The sequence below is a fragment of the Cannabis sativa genome, chromosome 2 (genome assembly GCF_029168945.1).
Source record: "Cannabis sativa cultivar Pink pepper isolate KNU-18-1 chromosome 2, ASM2916894v1, whole genome shotgun sequence".
Classification (NCBI taxonomy): Eukaryota; Viridiplantae; Streptophyta; class Magnoliopsida; order Rosales; family Cannabaceae; genus Cannabis; species Cannabis sativa.
In genome coordinates, this window is record NC_083602.1 from 6258929 (window position 1) to 6286194 (window position 27266).

Sequence of the window (27266 nt, forward strand, 5' to 3'; positions counted from 1 at the left end):
ATCAGAAAGATTTACTAGCACAAAGGCAAATTTCGAAATCTGATATGGTGTAGTCTAAGAGTTTTAAACACACCCTTATAGACTAACATATAGTTCCTCTTCTTAATCTTAAAATTTACTTGATCGTCTTCCAATGTTCTTCTCCTGGATTAATCTGATACCTACTCATTACTCCCACTCAACAACAGGTGTCTGGTCTAAGGCATACAAAAGCATATCTAAGACCTCTCACTGTTGATATAAGAAATTCTTTCATGGCTTTATCTTTTCTGGAATAGTTAAGACTTTTCCTTAGATAAATAAAATCTATACCTAAGAAGTTGTGAAGCTTTTATAGATTGCCATTAGAAAGAAAATGCTTCAGCATCTTACTAAAGTAAGTTGCTTGCATTAGAGTAAGTAATTACCAGGTATACCACAAGCCATAGGTTTAGATAAACTCAAACCTATAATACTAGGAACAGGAAGTTTTGTTAAGTCCATAGAATAGACTTATAAACTAAAATTTCCTTTTATGTCCTTGTAATAGAAAACTTTAGGTTATTCCATGTGAATGGATTAAACCATAGTTCTATTGGCTTTCTTCTTAGTTTCTTATCTTGACAATCCATTACTTGTTTAAACTCACAATGGATTTTAATCACTAGTGTCTCCCAAGTCATAAGAAGGTGAGTTCCTAGAAACTCTCCCACTACGACAAGGTACCGTGAATTATGTCGAAGAAAAACTAAATGGTATTGATCTCTTCGGTTGTGACAAGACAACAGAGGTAGTGGGATCATCATATGTTATATAAGATGATAGAACACTTTTGGAATCAAGAATTAAATATCTCCTTTATTTGCTACTTGTTTTTCAAACTTAGTCATTTTCTTAGAAAAGTAGTATTTGTTTGAACAAACACTTTCTTATCTATTGACAATGGGATGGTCCACCCCTAATCACTTAGAATAGCTAACAAACCATGGTTAACAGTTCTAGCTTTTCTTAAGATTTTGATTAGGTCATCCATTAATCTAGTAATGATTTACATTAAGTATACAACCATTACATCATTCTGAAATTGTATTACCATAGAAGGAATTAGGCAACGACTAGTAACTAATCATCAATATGCAACTCGAAATTTCTGGGGAGGTAAGTTTGGATATAATTCAAAAATCAAATTAATGATCTTTGAACTGCATATCTACTAACTATTTCTCCACCCCTGTCAGTTCGCAAGATCTTTAACCACTTACCTTAATGGTTTTAACCATTGCTAGAAATTAATGAAATTTTTCAAACATTTCAAATTTCTTGCTAAAAGGTATAATCTAGAGTTATCGTTTGAAGAATACAACGAAAAACTCATATCCACCCCTGAATGTACATCCATCTGCGAATGAGATGAACTACTTTCAGTGGATATAGGCATATTAACTCTTTGCAGAGATTGATCTTGTCAAATCCACTATGAACAAGATACAAATGCCATAGATTAAAAAAATGTGGTAGTGTCTTTTGATGACATAGGTTTAGTTACATCAAAGAGTTCTTAGAATAGTGCAATTGGATCCTGGTCACAGAATACCTAACTCATATTCCATACAGTTTGAATCCATTAATAAAAGATGGATATTTAAACACTTGAGAAAGTGTAACTGTATTGTATCTGGAATTATAAATATAAGAAAATTTCTGTTTGGATTCTAAAATTAAAGTCAAAGACTTAAATTCAACCAAATATAATGAGTAATTCTTTCTTGGACCACCACTACTAATACAAACTCTAAGTCAGATTTGCCCATACAAGTAGGAGATTTCTAAGATTGAGGATTTATATCAATTGGGAATAGAATTTCGGGATTATAATCATATGCGTCATTTAATTTCTTAAGAGAAAATATAGAATGACATGAAATGATTTATAGACCATTCATCCAATGATATGTTTTGAAGCTAATTCGAAATGAATAAGCTAAGAGGAATTAGGATAATTTCGTTTAAAATAAGAATCCAACGATGCTTCGATTAGCGAAAGACAAAGTAATCTTATTTATGTAATCTTCTTGTTTCATATTGTAAAAATACTAGTCTAAGGTGTCATCAATTGATGAACAGTTAGATGTCGCATATACAATACTTATCTTTCGAGATCTTACACTATTATGTATGTCTAATGGTGAAAATCCATTAGGGATTTATCTCATTAGAAAAACAAACATGTTAGACCAACAATGAAGATTCGAAATTAAACTACAACTTAATAACAGAAAATAACATGGTTCAATATAAATTCATACACAATTCAGAAATTATAAACATATAGCAAGTAGGAATGACTAGTGAAAATACTAAAACATACAATCCTAAATAATTTCCAAGGTTTTCAACAAACTGATACAGTGTCCCGGTAGGCGAGAGTCAAAGCATCATTTATAGAATAGAGTTGTCAGCTCATCTAAAATAGAAACCATTCTAGCAACCTTTTATTCGATCAAAATAAGAATCCAACGTTGTCCCGGTAGGCGAGAGTCAAGGTTATTCTCATTTTATGAGCTTCCACCATTGTTTCATGTTTTATGAGTTTATCTCTAAGTAGTCACCGTAGGGGAGAGTCTAAATAGAGACGAAAACTCACAAAACACTTATCAAATGAAATCTTACGGTGTTAAATGCGTTCAACGAATAACCATCCATAGGGGGACGAAGTCTAGCGTCTCGAGATTATATTGAAAACATTTAACTTTTGTAAGACCAACAATGGAGATCGAATATCTTAATAATAATCAAGCTCATTATTTAAAGTGAGTTGTATTTTCTTTGATTCTCTTTATTTAATTTATTATTTTAAATATATATTTATTTAAAATTTCCAATTTAGAATGAAAAATTCTAAATATAAATTTTAATTTAATATTTATAAATTTACTTAGATGGATATGAAAATAACATGAATTATTTCCATCTTAGTAATAATTTCCAATAAATATTTAGAAAAATATTCAATTTAAGTTGTTACAAAATTAATTTAAATTAATTTACAACTCAAATTTAATTTTCTATAAATATATATTGCATTTCGAAAAATTAAAGTATATAAGAATACAATTTTCGAAAAATGCATATTAAAATAAAAAATAAATCCTGGAAAAATTATTCTAATTTAATGTTGGCCCAAAATTAATTAATAAAATTAATTTACAACAAAAAATATAATTTTCCTATTTAATTAAATATATAAGAAAAATTTCAAATATTTAAGTATGATGATGAAAATCAACTTAAATATTAATTTTCTATTTAATTAAATACACTAGAAAAATACTTCAAGCAAAAATATCATCTATCTAGATTTTTCTTTGACTAATTAATTCAATTTCTAATAATATACTTTAATTCAATTTATTTTAAATTAATCAATAAATGAAAAAATTATTGATTTAAGTTGATCCAAGAATTAATTAAAATAAATAATTAATTTACAACTTAATCTATTTTTCAAGATAAAATTCGAAATTCTAGCATTTAAGAAATGCAATTTCGAAAATTGATGAATAAAATAAAGAAAAAATATATTTTGAAAATTATTTAAATTTAGTTGAAAAAATAAATTTCAACTAAAAATAATTTTCTATTTAATTAAATGTCATGAAAAAGAAATATTTAAGTATGATGATAAAAATCAACTTAGATATTTAATTTTCAAATTAATTAAATGTATTAAATTCAAGAAATAAATAATTAAGTGTAGAGAAGGCTTAATTATTAATTTCTAGTTTAATACTAGGAAAAATATACTTAAAATAAATTGTACCAAAATTAATTATTTAAATAATTAATTTCACAATTTATAATATTTTCCTATTTAATATTAGAAATAATAAGTAGTCTAGAAATAACTATCTAGAAAATATCTTATTTGACTAAGTATCTTTTCCACAAAATTTGAAAAAAAAATATCTAATTTAAGTTGTATTAGAAAAAATCTAGAACTTAAATATTTTCAAATTTAAATTTAATTAAATATCAAAAATTAAGTTGTAACCACTTAATTTGAAAATATTCCATTTTAAGTTAATATTCGAAAAGATATTAACTTAAAAAATATCTAAAGAATCTTAATAACCAATGCCTAAAATTCCTCAACTTAATTTTGAAATTTGAAATTCAAAAGATATTCAGATTTAAGTTGGTTAGTTGTAGATAACTAAATATCAACTTAAATAGGAATATTTAATGAAAAATTTAAATTAAGCTCCAGAAAGAATCTAGATGGTTATAATTCTATATTTAATTAAATACAAGAAAATACATATAGTTTAGCTTAGAATAAAGAATTCTTTAAACTATAATTTTCTTAAATTAATTTCAAAATAAATGAAATTAATTATGTTGCTAATCAATTTTATTAGGTTAAACTAGTGTAATTAACCTAGTACAGTTGTTCAAATCAGGCAAATGGGCCTTCACAATTGGGGTGGTTTGTGTGAGGGGGTGCTGGGTTCAGTATGTCGTACCCACTTCTATGGCTCCCAACTCTCACACAAGGCCCAAAAGAGAGGAATTTAACCTTAATAAGAACAACTGTTATTAATTGTATAAGCCAAAAAACTAAATGGGCCTAAATAAATTCTATCAAGAACTATGATAATTTATTTTAGCAACAGCAACCTATATGCATCTATAATCAAATTAAACACATAGGCTCACACAGGCACACTTTGGATGGGTCCTATCATGTTGCTAGGTCATACACAGATGAAAGAAGATTGTAAATTATACCTGTTACAAATTATTATCTTGACCAAGGGAGCCATCGGATCATTAGATCTGGCAAAAGGTAACCATGGCTATTTGCAATCAAGTAATAATAGGTTTTTAAAACTTACAAACAAGTTAAAACACATACTCCTGCAACAAGGTTAGCTGGATAGTTGGATGTAGGATTTATTTAATTTTAAATTAAATATTTAATTTCGAAAATAATTAATTAAATAATAAAAAAATTTCGAAAATTTTAAAAGAATTTGAAAAAAATTCGAAAATTAAATTTAAAATTAAACCTACAATTTTGAAAAATTAGGTTTCAACCAACCTAAATATCATTTCAAAAATTTGCTAACTACTTTTAAAAATTAAATGTTATTTTAAAAATAAAAATTAAATAAAAATTAGAAAAGATAAATGAAATATCTTTTCAGATTTTAAATTTAATTTAAATAAATAAAATAACAAAATTTAAAAGTTAGCAAAATATCTTACATCTATTTAAAATTACATGATTATAAATATCTTATTTTAAATTTAAATAAGGTCAAAATATCTAAAAAGATTTTAAAAAAAAATCTTAAAAGATAAGATATAATTAAAAATATCTTAAAAGATAAGATATTTTAAAAAATATCTTAAAAGATTTTATAAATATCTTATAAAATCTGACCTTAAATTAAAAAAAAAAAGATATAATCAAATTTAAAAATAAATACAAAATGATACTAATTCTATTCAAATTCAAATTACACTAATATCTTGAATTAAATTTAACAAATATTAAATTAATTCAAAATGATAATTAGAATTGAATTAGGAATAGTAATAGTATAAATACAAAACTATACAAAAAATTGGAAGTTAATTCCATGAAAAAGCATGAAAAATTGAAGAAAAGCAAAAAATTTCGAAACTGTACGGACAGATTTGCGATCGTAGGAAAATATCAGCACAGCCTCGATTTTTTCAAATCTTCAAAAAATCATAACTAATTCAAATAAAATCCAAATTAAGTTCTGTAAAAGGCTAACTTGCTTAATTTTTTCCATACTATCCAATAAAAATAATTCAAGAGATAAAATCGCAATTATTTTTCACGAAAATTTCACAAACATCAATCAATCATCAAATAACACTCAATACAACATGATACCATCCAAAGAACATACAAACAATCGTTTTAAAGTCCAAATTTCTTGCAAGTAAATCAATTACCATGGCTCTGAGGCCAGTTGTTGGAATTATTTTACCAGGATCTTAGATCTACTCACAAGTATGTTTATTAACATCCTAAATAAGAACTTTCTAAAACGATAAATTAAACACATATAAAGTTTAAGAAACCTTACATTGGGTGCAGCGGAATAATATGACTCCTTCCGTTCAGATATCTAGCCCTTGATTCCTTTATGTAGCAGAGCATTATCAATATCTGAACCTGGATCTCTTTCTCTGAATCTTGATGCTGAAACTCCTTTGCTGATGATCTTTCTTCACGATCTTCCTCACTATGATTGAGGTATTGCTTGATGTGTGTGGGAATTACTCTAATCACTAAGGATTTCGAAATTCAAAGGAAGAAGAAAGAAGAAGTGGTAGCTAAAGATAGGGAGAGAGAAGGCTCAGTTTTTCTGAATCAGAAGAAGTCTGAAGAAAAGTGTAATTTTCCTGAAGCCTTCACTATCTATTTATAGCATTCCACTAGGGTTAGATTTGAATTACATGGCATTAAAATAATGAAAAAATCAACTTAAAATAGCTACAAAGGTGGCCGACCATACACTAATGGATTGGGCCTTGCTTTTTGCAATTTTGCAATTTTAACACCTTTTGTATCTGATTTTCTCAAAAATGCCAATTTCCTAATTCAATCATTTAAATGCCAATTCTAACTATTTAATAACTATAAATAATTATTAAATAATATTGTCATTTATCATATTTATTAATTGAACCATACAAAGTATCATAATTAACAAATATGCCCCTATAAACTCTTTCTTTACAATTTCGCCCTTACTTAGTGAAAAATTCACAAATAGACATAGTCTAATTTGAAAATTATAATTGATTAATCAAAACCAATTATATGAGTCTTACAAAAAATATTATCTCAACTAGTGGGGGGACCATGGGTCTATATAACCGAGCTTCCAATAAGTAGATCAAGAATTTAGCACTAAAATTCACTAACTTATTAATTCTTCGTTGAATCCACGCATAGAACTTAGAATTGCACTCTCAGTATATAGAATGCTCTATATGTTCCACCATATAGACACATCATAAGTTATCCATTGTTATAATCCTAATGTGATCAATGATCCTCTATATGAATGATCTACACTGTAAAGGGATTAAATTACCGTTACACCCTACAATGTATTTATTCCTTAAAACACTTGACCCCTTATAAATGATATTTCAGCTTATGTGAAATGAGTACTCCACCATTTATGTTCGTTTGGTCAAGCTCGAAGGAGATCATCCTTTGCTTACTATTCGCCAGATAGAAGCTATAGATTCCATGTTTATGATAGCGGTCCCACTCAATTGCACTACCGTGTTCCCAAAATGTACGTATCACCCTGACCTAAAAGTAGGCTTAACTAACAAATCAAAGAACACGAATAGCCTTTCAAGATTGAGCCTAATCATAACAGGATTAAGAACATTTGATCTAGGATCAACTAGGCGATATTGACTTGAATAGATATTACGGTAAGTTTAATAAATCTAAGTCAAAGTTCAATATCGGTCCCTTCCGATGCATACTTTATGCATCCAACCTGAGCTTTACTTTAACCAATGCTCTGGAAAGAACATAGCACTTCTCCAAATGCAAGTAAACTCTGTTGTAGATTATCATATCAGTAAAACCCTATGTCTGATAAATCTAGGAAACTTTATTCACATAGTCATGTTTACTTTCCAATGTGTTGACGTCACAATAAACAAGATCAAGTATGTGAAAAGGGTTTCAGATGAATTTATACATTATGTACATATAATCATGAAATAAATCATGTGAACCATGCAACATTTAAATGTTATTTCTGATCTATATTAATAAGTAAATCTGATTATATTGAAATGAGTTTTATTTAGGGCATAAAACCCAACAGACAGTTATAACACTGTTAAAATATATAAAAAAAATCTCAATTTAATATCATTTATCATAAAATTTTAAATCATTTACTTTAATATAAAATATTATTGCAGTCTATTAGTATTAAAATAGACACTCTAATAATTTAATAATTAACTTATATTTTTCTTATATAATCAATAATAAATAAATTTTAATAACCTATGTAATAGAGCTAATAATAATAAATATATTAATAAATTATGAAATTTTAACATCACGTGTCATGTGGTTTAGTTGACCCAGATATTTACCATTTTAAACTTCTTTCAAAAAATTCATAATTTTAAAAATTATCATAATTTTTATAACACAATAGTATATTTTATATGACACTCATTCGGTATAAAAAGAATAATGAATATTATATTGCACTCATTCGGTACATGTCAAATATTAAAAATTAAAAAAAAATCCTTTTAAGTTTTTTAACAAATAAAAGATAGATTCTTTTTATTTTAAATTATTAATTTTAATTCAGTATATATAATACTATTACATATATAAAATATTAAAAAATTATTCTATTTTTCATTTAGAAATAATTGAATAATAGCAAAAGAATAATTTATAATATTTTATTTATTTAATAAAAATATTAACAATTACTTAATATATGAATTTCTAAAATAATAAAATAATCATAAATTAAATTTTATTTTTCAATAATTATAACAATCGCATGAGACACAATATGTTTATAACTATCTCGCGAGTGCTCAACTAATTTCATACGATACTTATAAAATTTTAGTTACTACAAAAGAGTATGACAAATAAATTATAGAAATAATTAGTCGCATGAATCATAATTTTCTTTTCATCATTACAATTTAAGGTAGAAATTTCACATCTACATAATTTATTAAAATTAATCCCTTTACTAAACATTTCATATAAAAAAAATTCTATCACTAATATTTTTTATATGAAATCCTTATTTTTTTAGTTTTAAAAAATATATAATATTGTGATAGCCCATTTTACAGTTGTCATCCTACATTTAATTTTGTAGAAAAAATATTTGCTGACACCACAAAATAAAATGTTAAAACTTTTATAAATAATATGTTAAGAAAAATGTTTAAACAATAATTCAAAAATAACTACATCATCAGTCACAAGCCTAAATTATTAAATTCAAAGACTGTGTTCTTTTTCTTTTATTTTATTATAAAAATACATGTTATTTCTTTGTTAATTCCACTATTTAATATTTATCACAAATTCGTTATCTTTTCGTATATTATTAAAATAACAATTTTTTTTTCAATAGTATTACTTTATTTATAATGTATACATAAAAATATTATATTTTAGATTATATTATTTTAAGTAAAAAAATTTATAAAATGTTTACAAAAGTTGAACAATACCGCGCGAAGCGCGGCTTAGTTCTCTAGTTTGAGTTATAAAATGAAATCATATAATGGAAATATATAGGGAGATGAGGAGATGCACTACTAAAGAGAGTAATAAAAGAGGGAGATAGATTCAAGGCCAGTCCTGAAAATATATGGGTCCAAGACGAATTAAATTTTGGGACCCTAAAAAATATATAAAAAAATATTAAAGAAGAGTGCTATGAGATTTGAACCCATGACTTTGAACATTATGTCATCCACCTCAACTAACTAAACTATAAAAATTTATTACTTATAATACACTTAAATTTTACTTAAATAAAAGCCTAATAATTTTTATTTTATTTTTTTTATTTTGGGCCCCGGAAAGTGTGGGCCCTAGGCACGGGCCTAGCCCGCTTATGCCTAGGGCCGACCCTGAATAGATTATATAGTCACTATTATTAATAAGAAATAGTTAGCATTTATAATAAATTTGAAAAAAAAAATGTTATATATCATTAAAAAAATTATGTATAGTTTATAATTATATAGATATTTAGGGCTTAATTTATAGAAAATTTATGTATTGTTTATATGAATAATTACATAAGGCACAATTTTTTATAAAATATTTATATTTTTACATTCAAAGAATGTTTTTTTTTACATTTTTACGGTTTTCCAAAAAATAACACGAAAACAACATAAAATCAACAAAAAAACTACATAAAAGTAACATGAAAATAACATCAAAATAACAACAAAAAAATAACAAAAAATAACATACATATAATAAAAAATTAACAACAAATGAACAAAATTTCAACATAAAAGACCGTATTTTATGTAAATAAAATCAAAAAAATCGTAAAAATATTTAAAATTCCGTGAAACCGTATTTTTGTTATTTTTGTGCATTTGTGAAATTAACCCTTGTTTATATAGATATTTAGGGCTATTATATTTTGGGCTTAATTTAATACTAACTATTATATGTACAGTTTATGTTGATATTTAGAGCTTAATTTAATACTAATTATTTTTTTTAAACAATACAATTATTTCTTTAATTAATTAATTAATTAATATTTATAAATTTAAGGGAAAAAAACAGAAAAATACAAAAAAAGAAAAAAAATTACAAAAATACTTTGGGCCGGCCCATTAAACATTTATACAGTCCACATACAAATATTTACAAAAATACCACATGCACTAAGCCTTCAGCTGTACAGAGCGAACCATGAAGATGAAAATACGCGCTTGTTTCAAAACTGCAAAACAACCAAAATGAAACCAAAACGAGAAAAATACAACTATTAATTCAATTGATCTGATTCAAATAAAACTGATGAAAAAACACAATGACCACAACTATATTAAATTGAATTAAGTGTTGTGGTTTTTCAAGTTGATTTACAGTTGCATCATTATTTTATATTAGTTTAATTCAATTGTTTGCAAGAATTTATTTTAGAAATAAAAAAGGAGAAAACACTTTGAGAAATAGTTAGTTTCTGAAATAAATTTAAACGTTTCTTAATAGTTTCATTTTAGTTTTATTATAGTTTATTAACAGCAATAAATATAAATTGTAAATAAACAAGTATACAAACTATAATAAAACTATAAAAAAACTAAAAACAAACTGACAAGCAGAAACAACTCTACGAATATAAACTACAAACATCTAAATCGAACTGTTACCTAAAAAAGAACAGCAAACAACTATACCTAATAATATTCCCAAAACACATCATACATAAACATATTAAACTATTAAAAAACTAGAAAAAAAAAAAACTAAAACCCACTGATTAGAGACACTAAAACAAAAACAAATGTTTCAAAATATCTAAAAAAAACTAGAAACACAAACAGAACATAAAACACAACAAAAATGAAACGAAAGTAATAAGAAACAAACTAAAATGCCAAACCCAAGAATAAAATAAAATTGATTAAACAAAATTAAAGTCCTAAAAATCCAAAGAAAACCAAACGAAATTTTAAAATGAAAAACCTAAAATATCACAAACCAGAAAAAACCAAAACGATGAAATGGAAATACAAGAAAATGTTTAAAATGGGGGGAAACGAAAATGAAACCGAAAACAAACCTCAGTTCGAACAGCAGCACCAACATTATTGTTTTTCCCATAAACATCTTCAGCCATTTTTTCTTGCACACGGACCTTTGTTTTCTTCTTAGGAGGAGCTCTCCCACGCTTCGTTAATGGAGGAGCAAAATCAGAGTCTTCCTCCTCAATAAAAGGACGTTTTCCCTTAGCTTTATTAGCTAGTGATTTCAGACCCATTTTGAATTTTTTTTTTTGAACAGGGGAAGGAGATGAAGAAGAACGGTCACATCCATTTTATATAAAGATTGGGAAACAAAAAGAAAGAGAGAAAAAGGTTATGGGATGGTTTAGTGGGAGTTGAAAAAATTTTGAAGAACAAAAATGAGAGGGAAAATGGTTGAGGAATCGTGGGGAGTTAAGGTTCAACAATGGAGGTTATTTGTTATTTCAAAAAAAAAAAAAAACTGAAATGAAATAAAAAAATCAAAGGAAAACAAAAGAAAAAGAGAGAGGGAAGTGATTGAGGGATGCATGATGGTTGATAGGTGAGTTGACGTGACTGGTGCATAGATGTGATGTGTATGTGGTATATGTGTAATAAAATATAGAGAAAAGGTAAAAAAGTTACTTTAACCGTGTGTAGGTTTATATGTAATAAAGTGTGTAATTTGTATTTTTAGTGTAAAAATTTCTAAATTTAATAAAAAATTTAAAAAGTAATTAAAAGAATTAAAGAAAAATCAAATAGATGTATTTTAAGTAATTTAAAACTGTTTATACCTCAACATATAGATATAGATCATAGATATATATGTAGTCCTAATTCAAATCAATTCAGAGAAGGGTCATCCGATTATAGCGGGATAATAAACTCCTTTTAGTTAATAATCTATAAACATCTTTAAATATGCGAACGCCATGAATAATAATGATGAATGAATTTATGTATACGTATTATTATTATGTATATATATGCATGTATGTACAGCTATCAGTTCGTTGGATTCTCTCTCTGTACTCAATTAGCTGCGTACAGAACCGTGTTTCTTCCGCCACGTGTGGTTCCGTGCATGGTTTCATAACTGATCAATTGTTAAACCCTATAAAGTGTCTCGCGCTGATCCCTTCTTCTTCTTTAAGGTCTGATTTGCAGAGGAAGGAATTGTATAATGGAGCTTTTGGGGCTCTTCGTTACAGCATCTATGCCAGTCTTGAAAGTTCTATTGCTTACCGGACTTGGTTCTTATCTTGCTTTAGATAGCGTTAATATTTTGGGGAAAGATGCCATCAAATATTTAAACACAGTAAGTCATCAAAATCCTAATTAATCCATGAAATATTACATACATATATATAATTATGTTTGTGTTGTGTTTAACTAATTAATTAGCAAATACCACAGATTGTTTTTTATGTATTCAATCCTGCGCTTGTGGGATCCAGCCTCGCAAATACCGTAACATATGATAGCATGATCAAGTTGTAAGTAATTTAAAAAGTAAAAAAAGGAAGAATCTTTGTTGTTTTTGTAATGGTGATGAATTTGATTCAGATTTGTTTTTTGTGTGTGTTGTGTGTAGGTGGTTTATGCCTGTAAATGTTCTCATTACATTTATTATTGGTTCATTACTTGGATGGATTGTTATTCACTTTACAAGACCACCTCAACACTTGCGAGGCCTCATTTTGGGTTGTTGTGCTGCAGGTACTTAATTACACCATTCACTTGCTCTTAATTTTATTATTGTTAAAATTTAGGATGAGATGATTGAGATTCCATCTCAAAACTATTTGGTAATGGGAGGAGTAGTCCATTCATTTTATATATGGTTATAACGAAAACTGTTACACATTGGCCGAAAGTGATCACTGAAAGGTCTCAAATGGAGGTTAAAGGGGAGATAGTGGAAGTTTGGCTGATGAGCAACACTTTAGGCTCACAACAGAACAATTGATACCATCCATATTAGAATTTAGGATAAGATGAATGAGGTTTCATCTCAAAACTAATTGACAATGGGAGGAATTGCCCATTCTTCTTATATATGATAATATATTTCTACACGTTAGCAATGTGAAACTAACTCTAATAATTATACTAAGTCTCGATTTGATTTGATTTTAAACACAACACAGGAAATTTGGGGAACTTGCCTCTCATTATAATCCCAGCACTTTGTAAAGAAAAAGGAAGCCCCTTTGGAGACTCTGATGTCTGTTATTCTTATGGGATGGCTTATGTTTCCCTTTCAATGGCAGTAAGTTTCTTTCTTTTTTGCTTTATCATTTTTGACATCATCTCTCAGAGTGTTACAGATCATTACTGATGAATTTTCAGATTGGAGCCATATATTTATGGTCTTATGTGTATAACATTGTTCGTGTATCTTCAACAAGTATAAATGACATCAAGTCTTCGAGGGAATCATTAGAAGAACCACTACTACTTCCTTCCCCTGAGGATGTTGCATTGCAGGTGAAGAAAAAGTACTGCCAAAGACCGTACACAATGATGATCAATCTTTAGCTAAATTACAATTAATCACATTAATCATCTTCTTGAGTTGAATTGCAGGTGGGGGACTCAGAAAGTTCAGGGATAAAACAACTACGTTTGGTGAAACTGTTTAGAGAGTTAAATCTCAAGGCATTGTTGGCCCCTTCAACTATTGGAGCGGTTAGACAAATTCTGTCTCTATATTTAGCATTTACTTTTAGTTAGTTATTGACTTTGTAAACTCTTGACACTAATTACTTGTTGTTGTTGTGTAGATTATTGGATACATAATTGGAGTGGTTCCTCTATTCCGAAAATCATTGATAGGAAGTGGTGCTCCACTTAGAGTGATCCAGGACTCTGCTGTTTTGTTGGGGTACAAACTATGTTTTATATATATATATGTACTATTTTGGATTTGGTATTTTGTAAAAGTTATCGACTGAACCCTCTTGCTTTGTTAAAAGACAAATTAGACTTTGTATTTTTTAAAATGATACAATAATAACTCGATCGAGATGTGTTACGATAAAACTCACTATATTTTCTGTTTCTGTGCTAGAAATTGTCTTTAAGTTGATTATATTAAAAAAGATTTTCAAAAATTGTACTTAGGGGTACTATTTTATACTATTTTGAAAAATACAGGGTCTAAAGGTCCGATCAGTAACTTTTACAAACTAATTCGAAATAATATTATCCTATATATATAATATCTTATTAATCATCTAAACTGTTCTCTCAAAATGTGCAGGGATGGAGCCATCCCAGCCCTGACACTTATAATTGGAGGAAATCTTCTTAGAGGTTATAACACCACAGAAGCAAATCACTACATTTAAGATGACTAAACTACTAAGAACTTCAGTATAACTTTGTTGTTGTTGTTGTTGTCTTTTTCAGGTCTAAGAGGAGAGGGAATCCAGAAATCTCTAGTTGTTGGCATTGTAGTAGCTCGTTACATAGCCCTGCCTTTGACAGGCATACTAGTTGTTAAGGGGGCAGTTCACTTGGGTCTGGTGCAGCAAGAACCATTGTACCAGTTTGTTCTTCTTCTACAATTTGTAGTACCACCTGCTATGAACATAGGTATGTCTACAATGAAAAAGCTCTTTTATTAATTCATATATATAATATATTTGTGTGTGAATAAATGGATAGAGAATTAAAATCTTGGATTTACAGGAACCATGACACAGTTGTTTGGAGCTGGAGAGAAAGAATGTTCTGTTATCATGTTTTGGACTTATGCCTTAGCATCAATTTCACTTACTATTTGGTGCACATATTTCATGTGGCTTGTGACGACAAGTTGAGCATTATAATAATTTGGACGGTATAATATTATTGAGTCAGTCCAAGCCAAAGTCACTTTTGGACACTACACAATTTATTTTATTGGCTTCTTGTTATAATTTATAAACTCAGATAGTGAAAGCATATTTTTATGTTTATGATAGAAAAGAGTACTTTAACCAAGTTAGAAACTCAGTCAACGATCCAGTTAGAAAGGACAAAGAGTTATAATGAGGAAAAAAAAAAGGACATGTGACTAAGAATTGACATACTGTGTAAATTAATATCGAATTTTATATATTTTAGTTTAATTTAATAAATAATGTAATAAATTACTAATCACTCCTAATGCACCACCAATAGTATTAAGCACCATAAAATATCTAATAGCATTGTCAAAAAAATATATCAGTGATTAATCTAGCCTTACATACCAGTACCACCAACTATCAGTGGTACTGGTCTAACTACACACCCACAGTTTATCAAGTTGTTACATACCAGTACCACCAACTATTACCTTACTAGAAATAATAAGGAATTTTTACAAAAATATTAGATTTTGGACAAAAATTTATAATTTATGTCATAAGAATTTTTTTACAAAAATACTATTTTTTTTATGAAACAATCGTAAAACAAAAAAACAAAAAAATTAAAACAATAGTAGAACAACTTAAAAAATAACCGTGGAACAACTGTGAAATCTTAACTACACAGTATAAAATTTACACAGTATTTTTGAAAAAAAAAATACAATATTTTTGAAAAATATTCCGTCCCATAGTAAAAAAAAAAAGTTAAATTTTTTTATATGTAGTATAAAAACTCTTATGTTTTAAGCTTTGGAACCACTCGGAAAAAAATAAATAAATTTAAACTTGAATAATAGGAATTTTGAGAATTAAATTTGGAAAATCCTCACAACTAACAATTTTATTTTTAAATATAATCTGAGCATGTAAAATTTGTTAAAAATAATGGCAGAATAAAAAGTAACTTAACATTTTTCTTGGGGGGTCGGATTTTGACAGTATCGATGGTGGTGGCGGCGTTGTCGTTGGAAAATACAAAGAAATGTATAATATCAAGATTATATAAGTAGAAGAAGAAGAGATGTGCAATAATAGTACATAACAAAAACAAATAAGAGAGAAGATCTCTCAAAGGCTCAAACAAGGTCAACGACCTTTATTCTTAAAGTTATTTCTTCCCTCGAACACTTAGAGAAATTCTAAAGACGTTCTTAAAGATTTATCAAGCCTTATATGCTCAACTTAATGTCTAAAAATGATATATTCTCATAATGTTTTAACCACATCAAAGTGTATTTAACAACATGTATAACAAGTGAACAATATGAGCTCTATTTATAGAGTTTTCATTCTTATTTGAACATGAATAACCACCATAAAACTCTCGACTGTTACTAATGTTAAATTGGACGTTTATGGACAAATGAGTGATTTGGGGGTTATAGGAGCTATTAGAACCAAGCACAGCATTCATACACGTTAAAAATACAAACGACATAATGTCTCTCTCTAAGCGACATGTCTCTTGTAGTATAAAATTCCAAAATCTAGTAACAAGTAATCAATTACTAATTTTTTTCAATTTCAAACGGTTCAAAAAACTTCCCACATTGACTTTATATCATTTATACAATAGGCCCCAACAACTATATTTTATAGCTACCATTTAATCACATTCAAATACAATTAATAACTTAATTTACTAATTAAGAGTAATACTATAGAGATGAGTTATAAATTATATGGTGATCAATATAAAGAATTTATAAATCCTTTTAGACCATAATTTACACATGTAATTTTATATTTTATAAGGTTGACAAACATTATTTGTCCCATTAATTTATTTATTACTTATATTATTTAATCAAAATATTATATCATATAAAATAATATAATATTCTTCCACTAAATTAAATAATAAATCATTAGTAATAAATATTTTTGTAAAATAACATTTTATTTAATCAACCAAACATTTTATTTATGGTAGTATTGTTATTATACACCGAAAAAATAAAAAAGAATGAAAAGTTATTTAACTGTAAAGAAAATAACGTGAAATGTTGGTTTTATATTAATCATGATCAACTCGCCCATAAAATTTACAACTATATATTTAAAATAAAAGAAATAAAAGAAAATGAATTTGTTTACTCCATAACAGTATAAGAGTATACAATTGGCTAAAAAACCACAACTAATATTTGTTAAATAAACAAAAAAAACTCCTAAAATATAGATACTTTGAGTCGTTTAACAATACTTGTACAATTTGAAAATATCATAAAGAATTGTTGATTATCTTTCAACCTCTTCTTTTGGCCATTCGGTACAAAGTATTGTCAGAATTTGAAATAAGAGAGACTAAGATGAATGAGGTTACATTATTTAAAAAAAATACTACAAGACCAAATATTGGGAAATTTGTAGGTGTAAAAGAGAAACAACGGGAGTTTTTTAGTTTGGCTTGTCTCTTTAGATCACAAGTGGCTTTGATACATGTTAGAATTTAGAATAAGAGAGCCTAAAATGAATGGGGTTCTATCTCAAAACTAATTGGCAATGAGAAGAGTAGCCCATTCATTTTATGTATGACAATTTATTTCTACACATTAACAATGAGAGACCAACTCTAATAAACATCTCCATTGAGAAGCTACAATAGTACATAGAGAAGTTTGAGACAAAAAATCTATAGTAATGTACTCAAAATTATACAAAAACACCCCACACCTTAGCAGTAAGACATATTCTAGTGATGTTACACACTACTAATGTCATTTTGCATTTCCCTTTTCCCCATTTTCATTTCTCTGAATGGAGATATCTCTTTTGGTATATAAATTTAGAGATGACTTAATCCTGATGTAATGAAAATCAAATGTGTCCAGGTGGGAAAAGTTGTTGCTGGCTCCAATTAGGCCAAGAAAGAAAATATTTTTAGTGTTCAATCATAATCCCTCTTAAAAATTGCATATCCAAGAAAGAATGTATTACCAAGGACATGAAGAATCAACAGAGTTTTCTGCCAGTCAAAAAATATCAAGAAACCTAATAAAGATATCTCACCAATAACCCCTACAAGAACACTGACCATCTTTAAAATGATGGAACCTATTCCTATCTCTAACAATAATCTCTCTGTTGAAAACTTTTGAAATAATTTTTGTAACTTCATGACAATCCCAACAAACCCTGAGGTTCTTCACAATCCTTATTGGAACACCTTCTCTTAAACTTATCAAACCAAAAGCAATGGCAACCTTCTCACTGTGTTTACACAATGCATCCTCTTTCTCTTCCTCTTCTATATCAAAGAGCACGGGATTAGTATTCGCCACATAGCCAAATAATTTCAGCCGCCTAGAGATCTCTCCTAACATTATCTCAATCTCATTATATCTAGGATGAGATTTGTCCCCAACAAAGAATTCATGAACCTCACCATCAACCTCAATGACACTACAACCAGGAATCTTCTTAACACCTTTAGACTTCATAATTTGCCGGACGTTACTAACTCCATCCCACTTCTTTGAATCGGCGTATATATTTGACAAGAGCACATAAGCACCATGGTTCTTGGACTCCAACTCTACAATTTTTCTCGAGGCCAACTCGCCCAACTCCAAATTTTTGTACATTCTACAAGCATTAAGCAAAGCACCCCAAGCAGCAGCATGAGGCTGCATAGGCATGCTATTAATGACGTTTAGGGCTTCAACTACCCGCCCAGCTCGACCATACAAATCAACCAAGCAGCCATAATGCTCAATCTCAGGTTCAATTCCGTAGGATGTTTTCATTGAAGAAAAATGCTCTTTACCTTCGTCAACTAGTCCAACCACACTACAACCCCTTAAAACTGCCACAAATGTTACTTCATTTGGTTGAACCCCATCTTTTTTCATGAGGGAAAAAAGCTCAAGACACTTCTCTCCAAATCCATTCATGGCTAGTCCTCCCATGGCACTACTCCATGTGAACACATTCTTTTCCTTCATTCCCCAAAAGACTTCCATAGCCTTATCCATGGCCCCGCATTTTGCATACATATCAATGAGCGCCGTCCCCAAATTCACTGTCACCCTCAACTTGTTTTTCTCTATATACGCATGAGCCCATCTCCCTTGATCCAATGCCCCTAAGTGAGAACACGCAGATAACACAGACACCATAGACACCTCATTCACCTTAACTCCTTCCATTTGCATCAAGTAAAACAAACTCAATGCCTCCCTCGACTTCCCACGTTGAGCATACCCCGCAATCATAGCATTCCAAGCAATGGAATCTCTCCCCGGCATTTCATCAAACAGGTCCCGGGCAAACCCAAGATCACCACATTTCGCACAAGCACTAACCATGGCCGTTTGACACACTACATCAGGGCTAGAAATCCCTCCAAACACCTTATGACACGAATTCAAGCAACCCAATTCAGCATACATGAAAATCAACCCACTTTGAATATGCGGGTCATTCTCAAACCCATATTTCACAAGAGCTCCATGAACCGAGGGGCCAGTCTCACGTGCTAACAGTTGGGCACACGTTCGAATCAAGAAGTTGAAGGTGTAGTTATCAGGGGAAAGATTGTTAAGAGAGCGGAGAATTCTGTTGTAAAAGTGAAAGCTTTTGTGGGGTGTGGAGCTTTTGGAGTAAGCTCTGATCATGGAGTTGAAAGAGAAGAGTGTTGGGGTGTCATAATTGGTGAGGAGTTGGTCAGAGTAGGTGAGATTTTTGGGGTTGTGAAGGGCAATGGTGGCCACGAATTGGCCCAATAAATGGTGGTCGTTAAGGAGACCGTTAGCAAGGAGTTGGGCATGGACTTGCTTGAGCTCCTTGAGAGTGGTGAGTGCGTCTATCAGAGTAATTGTTGGGTGTTTCGCAATGGATCCTAAGGAGCTCATCATAAAACGTAATTTGATTTGAGGAACAAGGTTTCGGTTCAGAAAATCATAATCCAGGAGGAAAGTAAGATGAAACCTCAACAAGAGAAAAAAAAAAAAAATTAGCAAAATGACAATTATGCATATTCATATATACAAACACTAAAAATAAAAGGGTAATTATGAATTTTTTCCCCGAATTTTAACATGTAATAAATTATACTTTTGAACTTTTAATGTGGTTAAAAATTTTCCTATGGAGATGGTTTGATTTAAGGACTTTTGTCTAATTTTTGAAAAAAAAATCTAACATTGATGAAAGTTCATATCAAAGTTTGAGGGGTATGATTTGGTAGATATTAAAGTTTGAGGATTATGATAAAAATTCAAGAGACATGATTTGATACATGTGAAAATTCAGGAGACTAAATAAAAATAAAAATAACACCAACCATTTGTTAATTTTTTTTTAATAAATTCTAATTACACTTTTAAACTATTTAAATTTTAAATTTTTTAATATTTAATCACAAATATTTATTTTTTTAAGGACAAAACTAGCTAAACTCCCGTTCTATTGTATTTTGATGTGTACCCAAAATTTAATATGTCTTTGAGATTGTTTACTTTATAATTATTTTACAATTTTTAATTATTGGATTATATATATATTTTTTGGTTATAGGATGGAGCATATATAGACCGTTGATTAATGAAAAAGAGTAGACTGAGACAAAGTTAACGGCGGATAAACTTTTGTCAAAGATATTTCTTGAGAACGCCACGTGTCGACGGTGTAATGATCAGAGGACCAAACCAAAGTCCTTCTCACTTCTCTGACTGCTTAGCTCAAATCAACTCATCACAAAACATCAATCAAACTCATCCCTCATCCCCCGAAAACTATACAAAACAAAACCCAAACCCCCATACACTTCACCAGACCAAACCCTCTTCTCTCTCTCTCTCTCTCTCTCTAGGGTTTTCGCTTTCCCTAAATCTCTTCCTCAATTTTTTCAATTACTTCGCCATCGTCGATTCTATCCCCTAATTCATCGCAAGTGATCATGGAGGTAAGTTTTTTTTTTGTCTTTATTCTTAGATAAAATGACCTCAAAACCTGCTAATTATTTATTATTATTGCTTATGGATTTTATTTAGAATAGAATTTTATTTCTGGAAGTAATCAATGTTTGACCATACAAATTGATAAGAGATCAGAGTGAATAAAAATTTACTTTTGTTGTATGCTATCGTATGTTAAAGGTTCCACCGGGAATGGAAGAGAATGTGAAGTCTGAGGCTCATTTGACTTCAGCAGCGGCTTTTGTGGAGGGTGGAGTACAGGAGGCTTGTGATGATGCTTGCAGTATATGCCTTGAAGATTTCTGTGACAGTGACCCTTCTACAGTATGTAAACTATATTTGTTATATTGAAACTTTTGTGGCTTGGTATAGAATTTCTCCTTTAATTGCCCAATGTTTACATGCAGGTTACTGGCTGCAAGCATGAGTTTCATCTCCAATGCATTCTTGAATGGTAATTTTCTATTACTTCAGTTATGAATGTTTTCATTTATTTGGTTTTAAAATGTTTTTGTTATGATGATAAAATGATTTTACTTTCTTTGGATTATATGCAAGTGTATCCACTTATATCTATATTATTTGTTAATTCAAAAAACTGAAAGATTATTATAAGGAATCTTAACTATTTGGAGTTATCTTTGGGTGGTGTATGGTTTCTTAGTGTGCTTGTATGTCTAAACAAGTAGGATTGTTGGTTAGCTAGAGCTTGTACACTAAATTGCATGATCTTTTTGGAAAACATAGAAAAATATTAATTACAAAGGATACTTTTTATGCTTTACAAAATTAAACCATAATGTTACTACTCAAATATTTGATGTTGTTATTGCTGTGATAATTTAGGACACACGTGCGTATGTCGTTTATGGGAAAACGTCTCGGTTCTTGATTTAGCCTTTTAAAACCTTGTCGTTTAACAAGTAATAAAGTGATAGTGATTATGTTATTTGAAGGCAATGTTATTAAGTGTTACATTGATTACTCTTAATTCTATTTGAATGATAAAAAATTACAAATGAAGATTTATAATACTAAAAACTCCAAACTACACTTAATTATTAATAAAGATAAAAGAACAAACCCAAAGGGTGACAGTGGTAAGGAGGAGTGTTGGAAAGTGTCGGTAGGCATTCGTTCCAAGGTTCGAATCCCCGCAGACTCAATAACCTTGGAGCCACTGCAACGTCTCCTGATTGAACTGCCAGGGTCAAAAATTTAAAAAGAGAAAAAGAGGAACAATAAATTCCTCCTTTTTCAATCTTAATGTGATTCAATCACTTTTTAAATAAGTAAATAAATTAAGCAACAATAAGACTAAGGTAAAAATTAAAAACGATAATGATTAAATATGTGTCTGGTGAGATAAATTCTTTCTTTATCTTTAATTTTTAATTCCTGATTTCCTATTGCTTCTTTTTAAATTGACTACGAGTTTCCTAAGATTGTATGAAGAATTGCTTTAATAATCTCATTATACTGCACAACCCCATGGATATGATAATCTATGATTTCTAATTAGAGCTTATCTAATCATTTCTCAGATGTCAAATCAAATACAAAAATGTTAACTACTCATTCAAATGCGTTATATAATTATATAGTGAAGAAAAAATAAGATAAATTGATTGCATCCACATTAAAGATATTATATCTATTATGGACTATTAAAGTTCCCCTTTCCTGGGTACCTATGTAGCTATTGCTATAGTTTCTTAGTCCCCAAATATTATAGGGTTAGGCGGGGATCCTAGTTTCAAAATAAAATAACAAGTTTTATTTATGCTCATGTGTATTTGTGCTATCTGTCACCAGGGCTGCGCTAGTTTAATGTTTTCTGCAGCTTGACTTGTTTTAACTCAAACTCTTCTCTATTTTCATCTATCTTGTTCAACATCATAACAACCCTGAATCATACAAAAAACACATAATAATGAACTAGGAATATAAATACAACCATGAAAAACATGTGATAACTACACCTAAATACTAACAGCACTAACGTATTAAGTATAACAACAACACCTTTCATAAAAAAAAGTATAACAACAACAAAATAATAGTAACTATAATGACACTTACGGAAGAGAGGAAAAATTCAAGGGAAGGTCAAAGGCCTTATAATGGTCCATTTTTCAGTTTGTATATTAGTACGTCCATGTGAAGCTGCTTTGTATATCTGCTTGTTGATAACACTTGGTTGTTATTTTAGTTTCTCCAAATTCAGCCATAATTAGTTACGCATATATAAATATTTTAGTAAATAGAAGGAAATGCATCACTGTAGGAAAGTAATCCAAAATGGTATGTGTGGGAGACTTTGGGAATGGTAGCTAAGGGTGCTTTTGTGGTGGTGGTGGCTGTTTTAGTTATTTGTAAAAATTATTCTGAACACTGGTCAAAAATCTAATTTTGTTAGGGGTCAGGAATGTCATTGTAAATACTAAATAGCAATTAAGGTTTTCTGAGCTCTGTAATGCATATCTGTGGTATTTACATTTAGCTTCTGGATGCTTTAGAATTAAGTGTGCAGGTTATTTGTTCCACTGTTTCTTTTTCCTTCTTGGGAGGTGAGAGCTGTGTGTGTGTGTCTGCGCGCGTGCGTGTGTTTAAATTTATTTTTTATGAAAAACTTGTGCAAGTCCAGTTCATAATACTTCAGGGACCTATTAGTCTTTGCCATGAATTTTATAGAGAAATCAAATAAAAAACTTGTGCAAGTCAATTGGCTGATTCAAAATACTTAATTTAAATATTGATGTTTTTTTAGGTGTCAAAGAAGCTCACAATGTCCTATGTGCTGGCAACCCATCAGCCTGAAGGATGCCACCAGGTTTCTAGTTTTGCATGCTCATTGATTTTCATTGATTTGTTAATTTTTGTGGGTGTACACTTCATTTACAAAGTTTTGTAGATACTTTTCAATAAATTAATGCATCCTTTATGTTTGCAGCCAGGAGTTACTTGAGGGTGTTGAGCGGGAGAGGAGTTTAAGGTTTAATCCAACGAGAAATGCTACAATATTTCATCATCCTACTCTTGGAGATTTTGAGTTGCAACATGTTTGTAAACTGACTACTAATTTTGTGCTCAACTAGTTGCATGTTAGCTGCTGATTCTATTCAATTAGGATTGTATTAAGATTCTATTTTATGTCCCTCATTTCAGTTACCAGTGGGTGCTAGTGATTCTGAGCTAGAAGAGCGAATAATTCAGCACTTAGCTGCTGCTGCTGCAATGGGGCGAGCTCGACACATTGCTAGAAGGGAAGGCCATAGAAATAGGTCATCAGCTCAGGGTCGTCCCCAGTTTCTTGTATTTTCAACTCATCCTAATGATAGTGGAGCATCTACTGCTCCCACTTCTTCCTCTCCAGATCAGAGGGGGGAAGGTGAGCCAGTTCCTGCAATCAACCTAGCTCTTCCTTCTGCAAATCCCGGAGAGGAATCATCACAGTCGGTTGCTTCACTTCCATTTACCCAAGCTGAACCTGTATCTGCTGCAGCTTCATCTTCAGCTTCAGCTTCTGGATCAAGCGACATTCCCCAACCAGGGTTTGCCTTAAATAACAGGTACACGATTAATGATTTTGCAAAATTAGTGTCTTCATCAGTGCAAAAATGATTACTATTTTAATAAAATGTATTTATTTATTTGTTAACAATCATTTTTTGATAATTTTGCATTAGTATGCCACCAAGTCAGTCATCTCCAAATAGTCAGGATAGAGCTGGACCATCAGATTTTCAATCATTTTCCGAATCTCTGAAGTCTCGATTCAATGCAGTGTCGATGAGGTATAAATTATGGTGAACATTTCTTTTTCTGAAAGGAAAAATTGAATTTTTCAATTTTTTGAATTCATGCTTTATTTTGCTTTCTTTCAGATATAAAGAGTCAATTTCGAAAAGCACAAAGGGTTGGAAAGATAAATTATTCTCGCGCAACACTTCCATGGCAGACCTTGGTTCTGAAGTTAAGAGGGAGGTCAATGCAGGTATTGCAACTGTATCTCGCATGATGGAGCGTCTTGAAACGAGAGATAATAGTAGAACTGGCGATGCACCAGTATCAAACAATTTAAATAATTCAGTTTCAGTATCAGACAACCAGCCGACCTCAGATTCTAGTGGCGACAATTCCTTGAGTGACACTACTGTCAAGGCATCAGGCGCGGGAGGTTCTAGTTCAAATTAAGCACTATTCTTCAATCGAATCAGCTCAGAGCAGTTCTTGGTCAAGGGTAAGTTTGGAACTTTAGATTGATTATTTTCTAACCTATGTATCTATAATATTCTATGTTTGGCACATTTTTCTTTACACCTCAGCTCAGTATGATATATATGAGAACTTGGGCTTTCATTTGTTAGGTATAGTTTATACAAATATGGGAATATCAGTAGTTGTCTCTATGACGTACCCCTCAGCCATAGTTTTCACTAAATGGCTTTACATACCCGAGAATATTGCCATAGTTAATTTAACATATTAATTTGATTAGCAAACTCTTGCAAATGGGGAGGTATGTTATGTCCACTCAATGTTAGCGACATGAACTTTGTGCCTGACACAAAATCTGGTCTGAATAGCTATGTTGCAACTTGTAATTTGTCCAAACATGAAGTACTCCGAATTCCAATTTGTGCCGTTGGTTGGACAAAGTGAGTTGACCTATTTTTATTCTTGTAATTTTAAAATTTAAATATAAAAAAGCATATATTTTGTTTTAAAAAAGTTGTAGAAATTCTTTTAATGGTCGGGTTGAAACTGATATTCAACATGCCCGTTAATAGTTGTTGAATAAGCTCCGTTATTTGGATTGTGATTTCTTCTTGTTGTTTTGGTGGTTACTTAGGCAGGTTAGTAAAATGTAACTGACCCCTCTCTAACAATTATCTTCTTATCTTCTTATTTTCTTTTTTATTGTTACTGATTTTACAATTACACGAGTTGCTCCTAACTTGTTTTCAAAGGACTTGGCTGGAGTTTTGGGTCGCATTATTCTAGCATTTTTTTTTGAGTAGGCCGAGTTTTATTTGGCTAGCCTTGTGTTTAAAATTTCTACTCCATGCAACAAAACCATTAACATTATAGAGTTAGGCTCTTTACTTGACAGGATTATCTGTAGTTTAATTATTTTTCTTATTGCTCTTTGTTAGAAATGATGGCTTTTGTTGCTTCTGTCATTAATGTTTTTCTCTCTTCTCCATCCTCAACTTTCTTTGTTAGAGAATTCCCACCCAATAATATATTTAGAAAGTGACTGAATTCTGCTTGATTTGAACTTTTTTTTTTATACTCCATATTTAAATGCTTGTTTTAGGTATTATGAATCCAGGTCTAACGGCTATCTTTTGCCGGTTAAATTTGAGATCTCATTGGAAATTTGATTTATATAGGTGAGATGTTGGGGATCTGATGCTGTCTGTCTATGCCAACCATACTCTTGGTGTCAGTAGATATACCTTTTACATTTTGAGAGATTTTGATCATGATATTATGAATGAATAAAAGACGTAGTAGTGGAAATGGAATAGAAAAGAAAGCTCATCACTCCAAACCAGAAAAGCAGTGTTTGTAAATCAGTTTGTACTAAAGAAGTAATTTATGAATATAACTTTTAAGTCTTGCAGGGCTAATGCATTCGTTTTATTAAAGATGATTACATTATTATCTCTAACTTTGAATCTTGCATATATCTCTGTATAAGAATTCCTTATATATGTGACTTGACTTTAATGAGAAATATAATCAGTAGTAGTAGCACTTTGTCTTGCTACTCTAATTCTTAGTTCTTGTTGTTCCTCCCATGTATATATGTGCTTGTAGCTATTATGTAATCTCTAGCAAAAAAATGTATAAGGTAAAATGTTTTTTTTTTGGTTAAATGGGGGTATTTTGCACTTTGATGACCTTCAACACCTAAATAATTTAATTATTAGTGTAAGTAACCTACGTATAGAGATGGAAATTTATACCGCGGGGATGGGTAACCGCGGAGACCCGCCCCTAATGGGGTGGGGATTTCCCGTCTTAGTGGTTAATGGGGCGGTGGTGGGGGATAATTTCAAAACCCGAAGCGGGGATGGGGCGGGGGCGGGAATAATACTATCCGCACCATATC

General features: G+C 30.1%; 3 protein-coding genes across 4 annotated transcripts; 2 read left to right on the forward strand and 1 right to left on the reverse strand.

Annotated features, from left to right (window-relative positions):
• The first annotated feature begins 12269 nt into the window (after positions 1 to 12269).
• On the forward strand, positions 12270 to 15294 carry LOC115718711 (protein PIN-LIKES 3). The gene is made up of 10 exons (XM_030647533.2): positions 12270 to 12637; positions 12736 to 12815; positions 12914 to 13038; positions 13470 to 13591; positions 13672 to 13809; positions 13909 to 14010; positions 14106 to 14206; positions 14585 to 14637; positions 14734 to 14919; positions 15016 to 15294. The coding sequence occupies exons 1-10, from the start codon at positions 12503 to 12505 to the stop codon at positions 15144 to 15146; spliced, it is 1173 nt and encodes a 390-aa protein (XP_030503393.2). The 5' UTR covers positions 12270 to 12502; the 3' UTR covers positions 15147 to 15294.
• A 2498-nt stretch (positions 15295 to 17792) lies between these two features.
• On the reverse strand, positions 17793 to 20233 carry LOC115718442 (putative pentatricopeptide repeat-containing protein At5g40405). Its single transcript, XM_030647224.2, has one exon. It carries the CDS (start codon positions 20078 to 20080, stop codon positions 18230 to 18232), a length of 1851 nt encoding a protein of 616 aa, XP_030503084.2. The 5' UTR covers positions 20081 to 20233; the 3' UTR covers positions 17793 to 18229.
• Positions 20234 to 20785: 552 nt separating this feature from the next.
• Positions 20786 to 26933, forward strand: LOC115719486 (E3 ubiquitin-protein ligase RHF2A). 2 transcript variants are annotated; one of them, XM_030648555.2, is made up of 9 exons: positions 20786 to 21129; positions 21323 to 21466; positions 21550 to 21596; positions 23913 to 23975; positions 24096 to 24204; positions 24311 to 24714; positions 24832 to 24939; positions 25030 to 25385; positions 26542 to 26933. In XM_030648555.2, exons 1-8 carry the CDS (start codon positions 21124 to 21126, stop codon positions 25337 to 25339), a joined length of 1191 nt encoding a protein of 396 aa, XP_030504415.1. In that variant the 5' UTR covers positions 20786 to 21123; the 3' UTR covers positions 25340 to 25385; positions 26542 to 26933. The 2 variants fall into 2 exon arrangements, with proteins under 2 accessions (XP_030504415.1, XP_030504416.1); XM_030648556.2 differs by having other exon boundaries at positions 20900 to 21129; positions 26466 to 26933.
• The last annotated feature ends 333 nt before the right edge of the window (positions 26934 to 27266 follow it).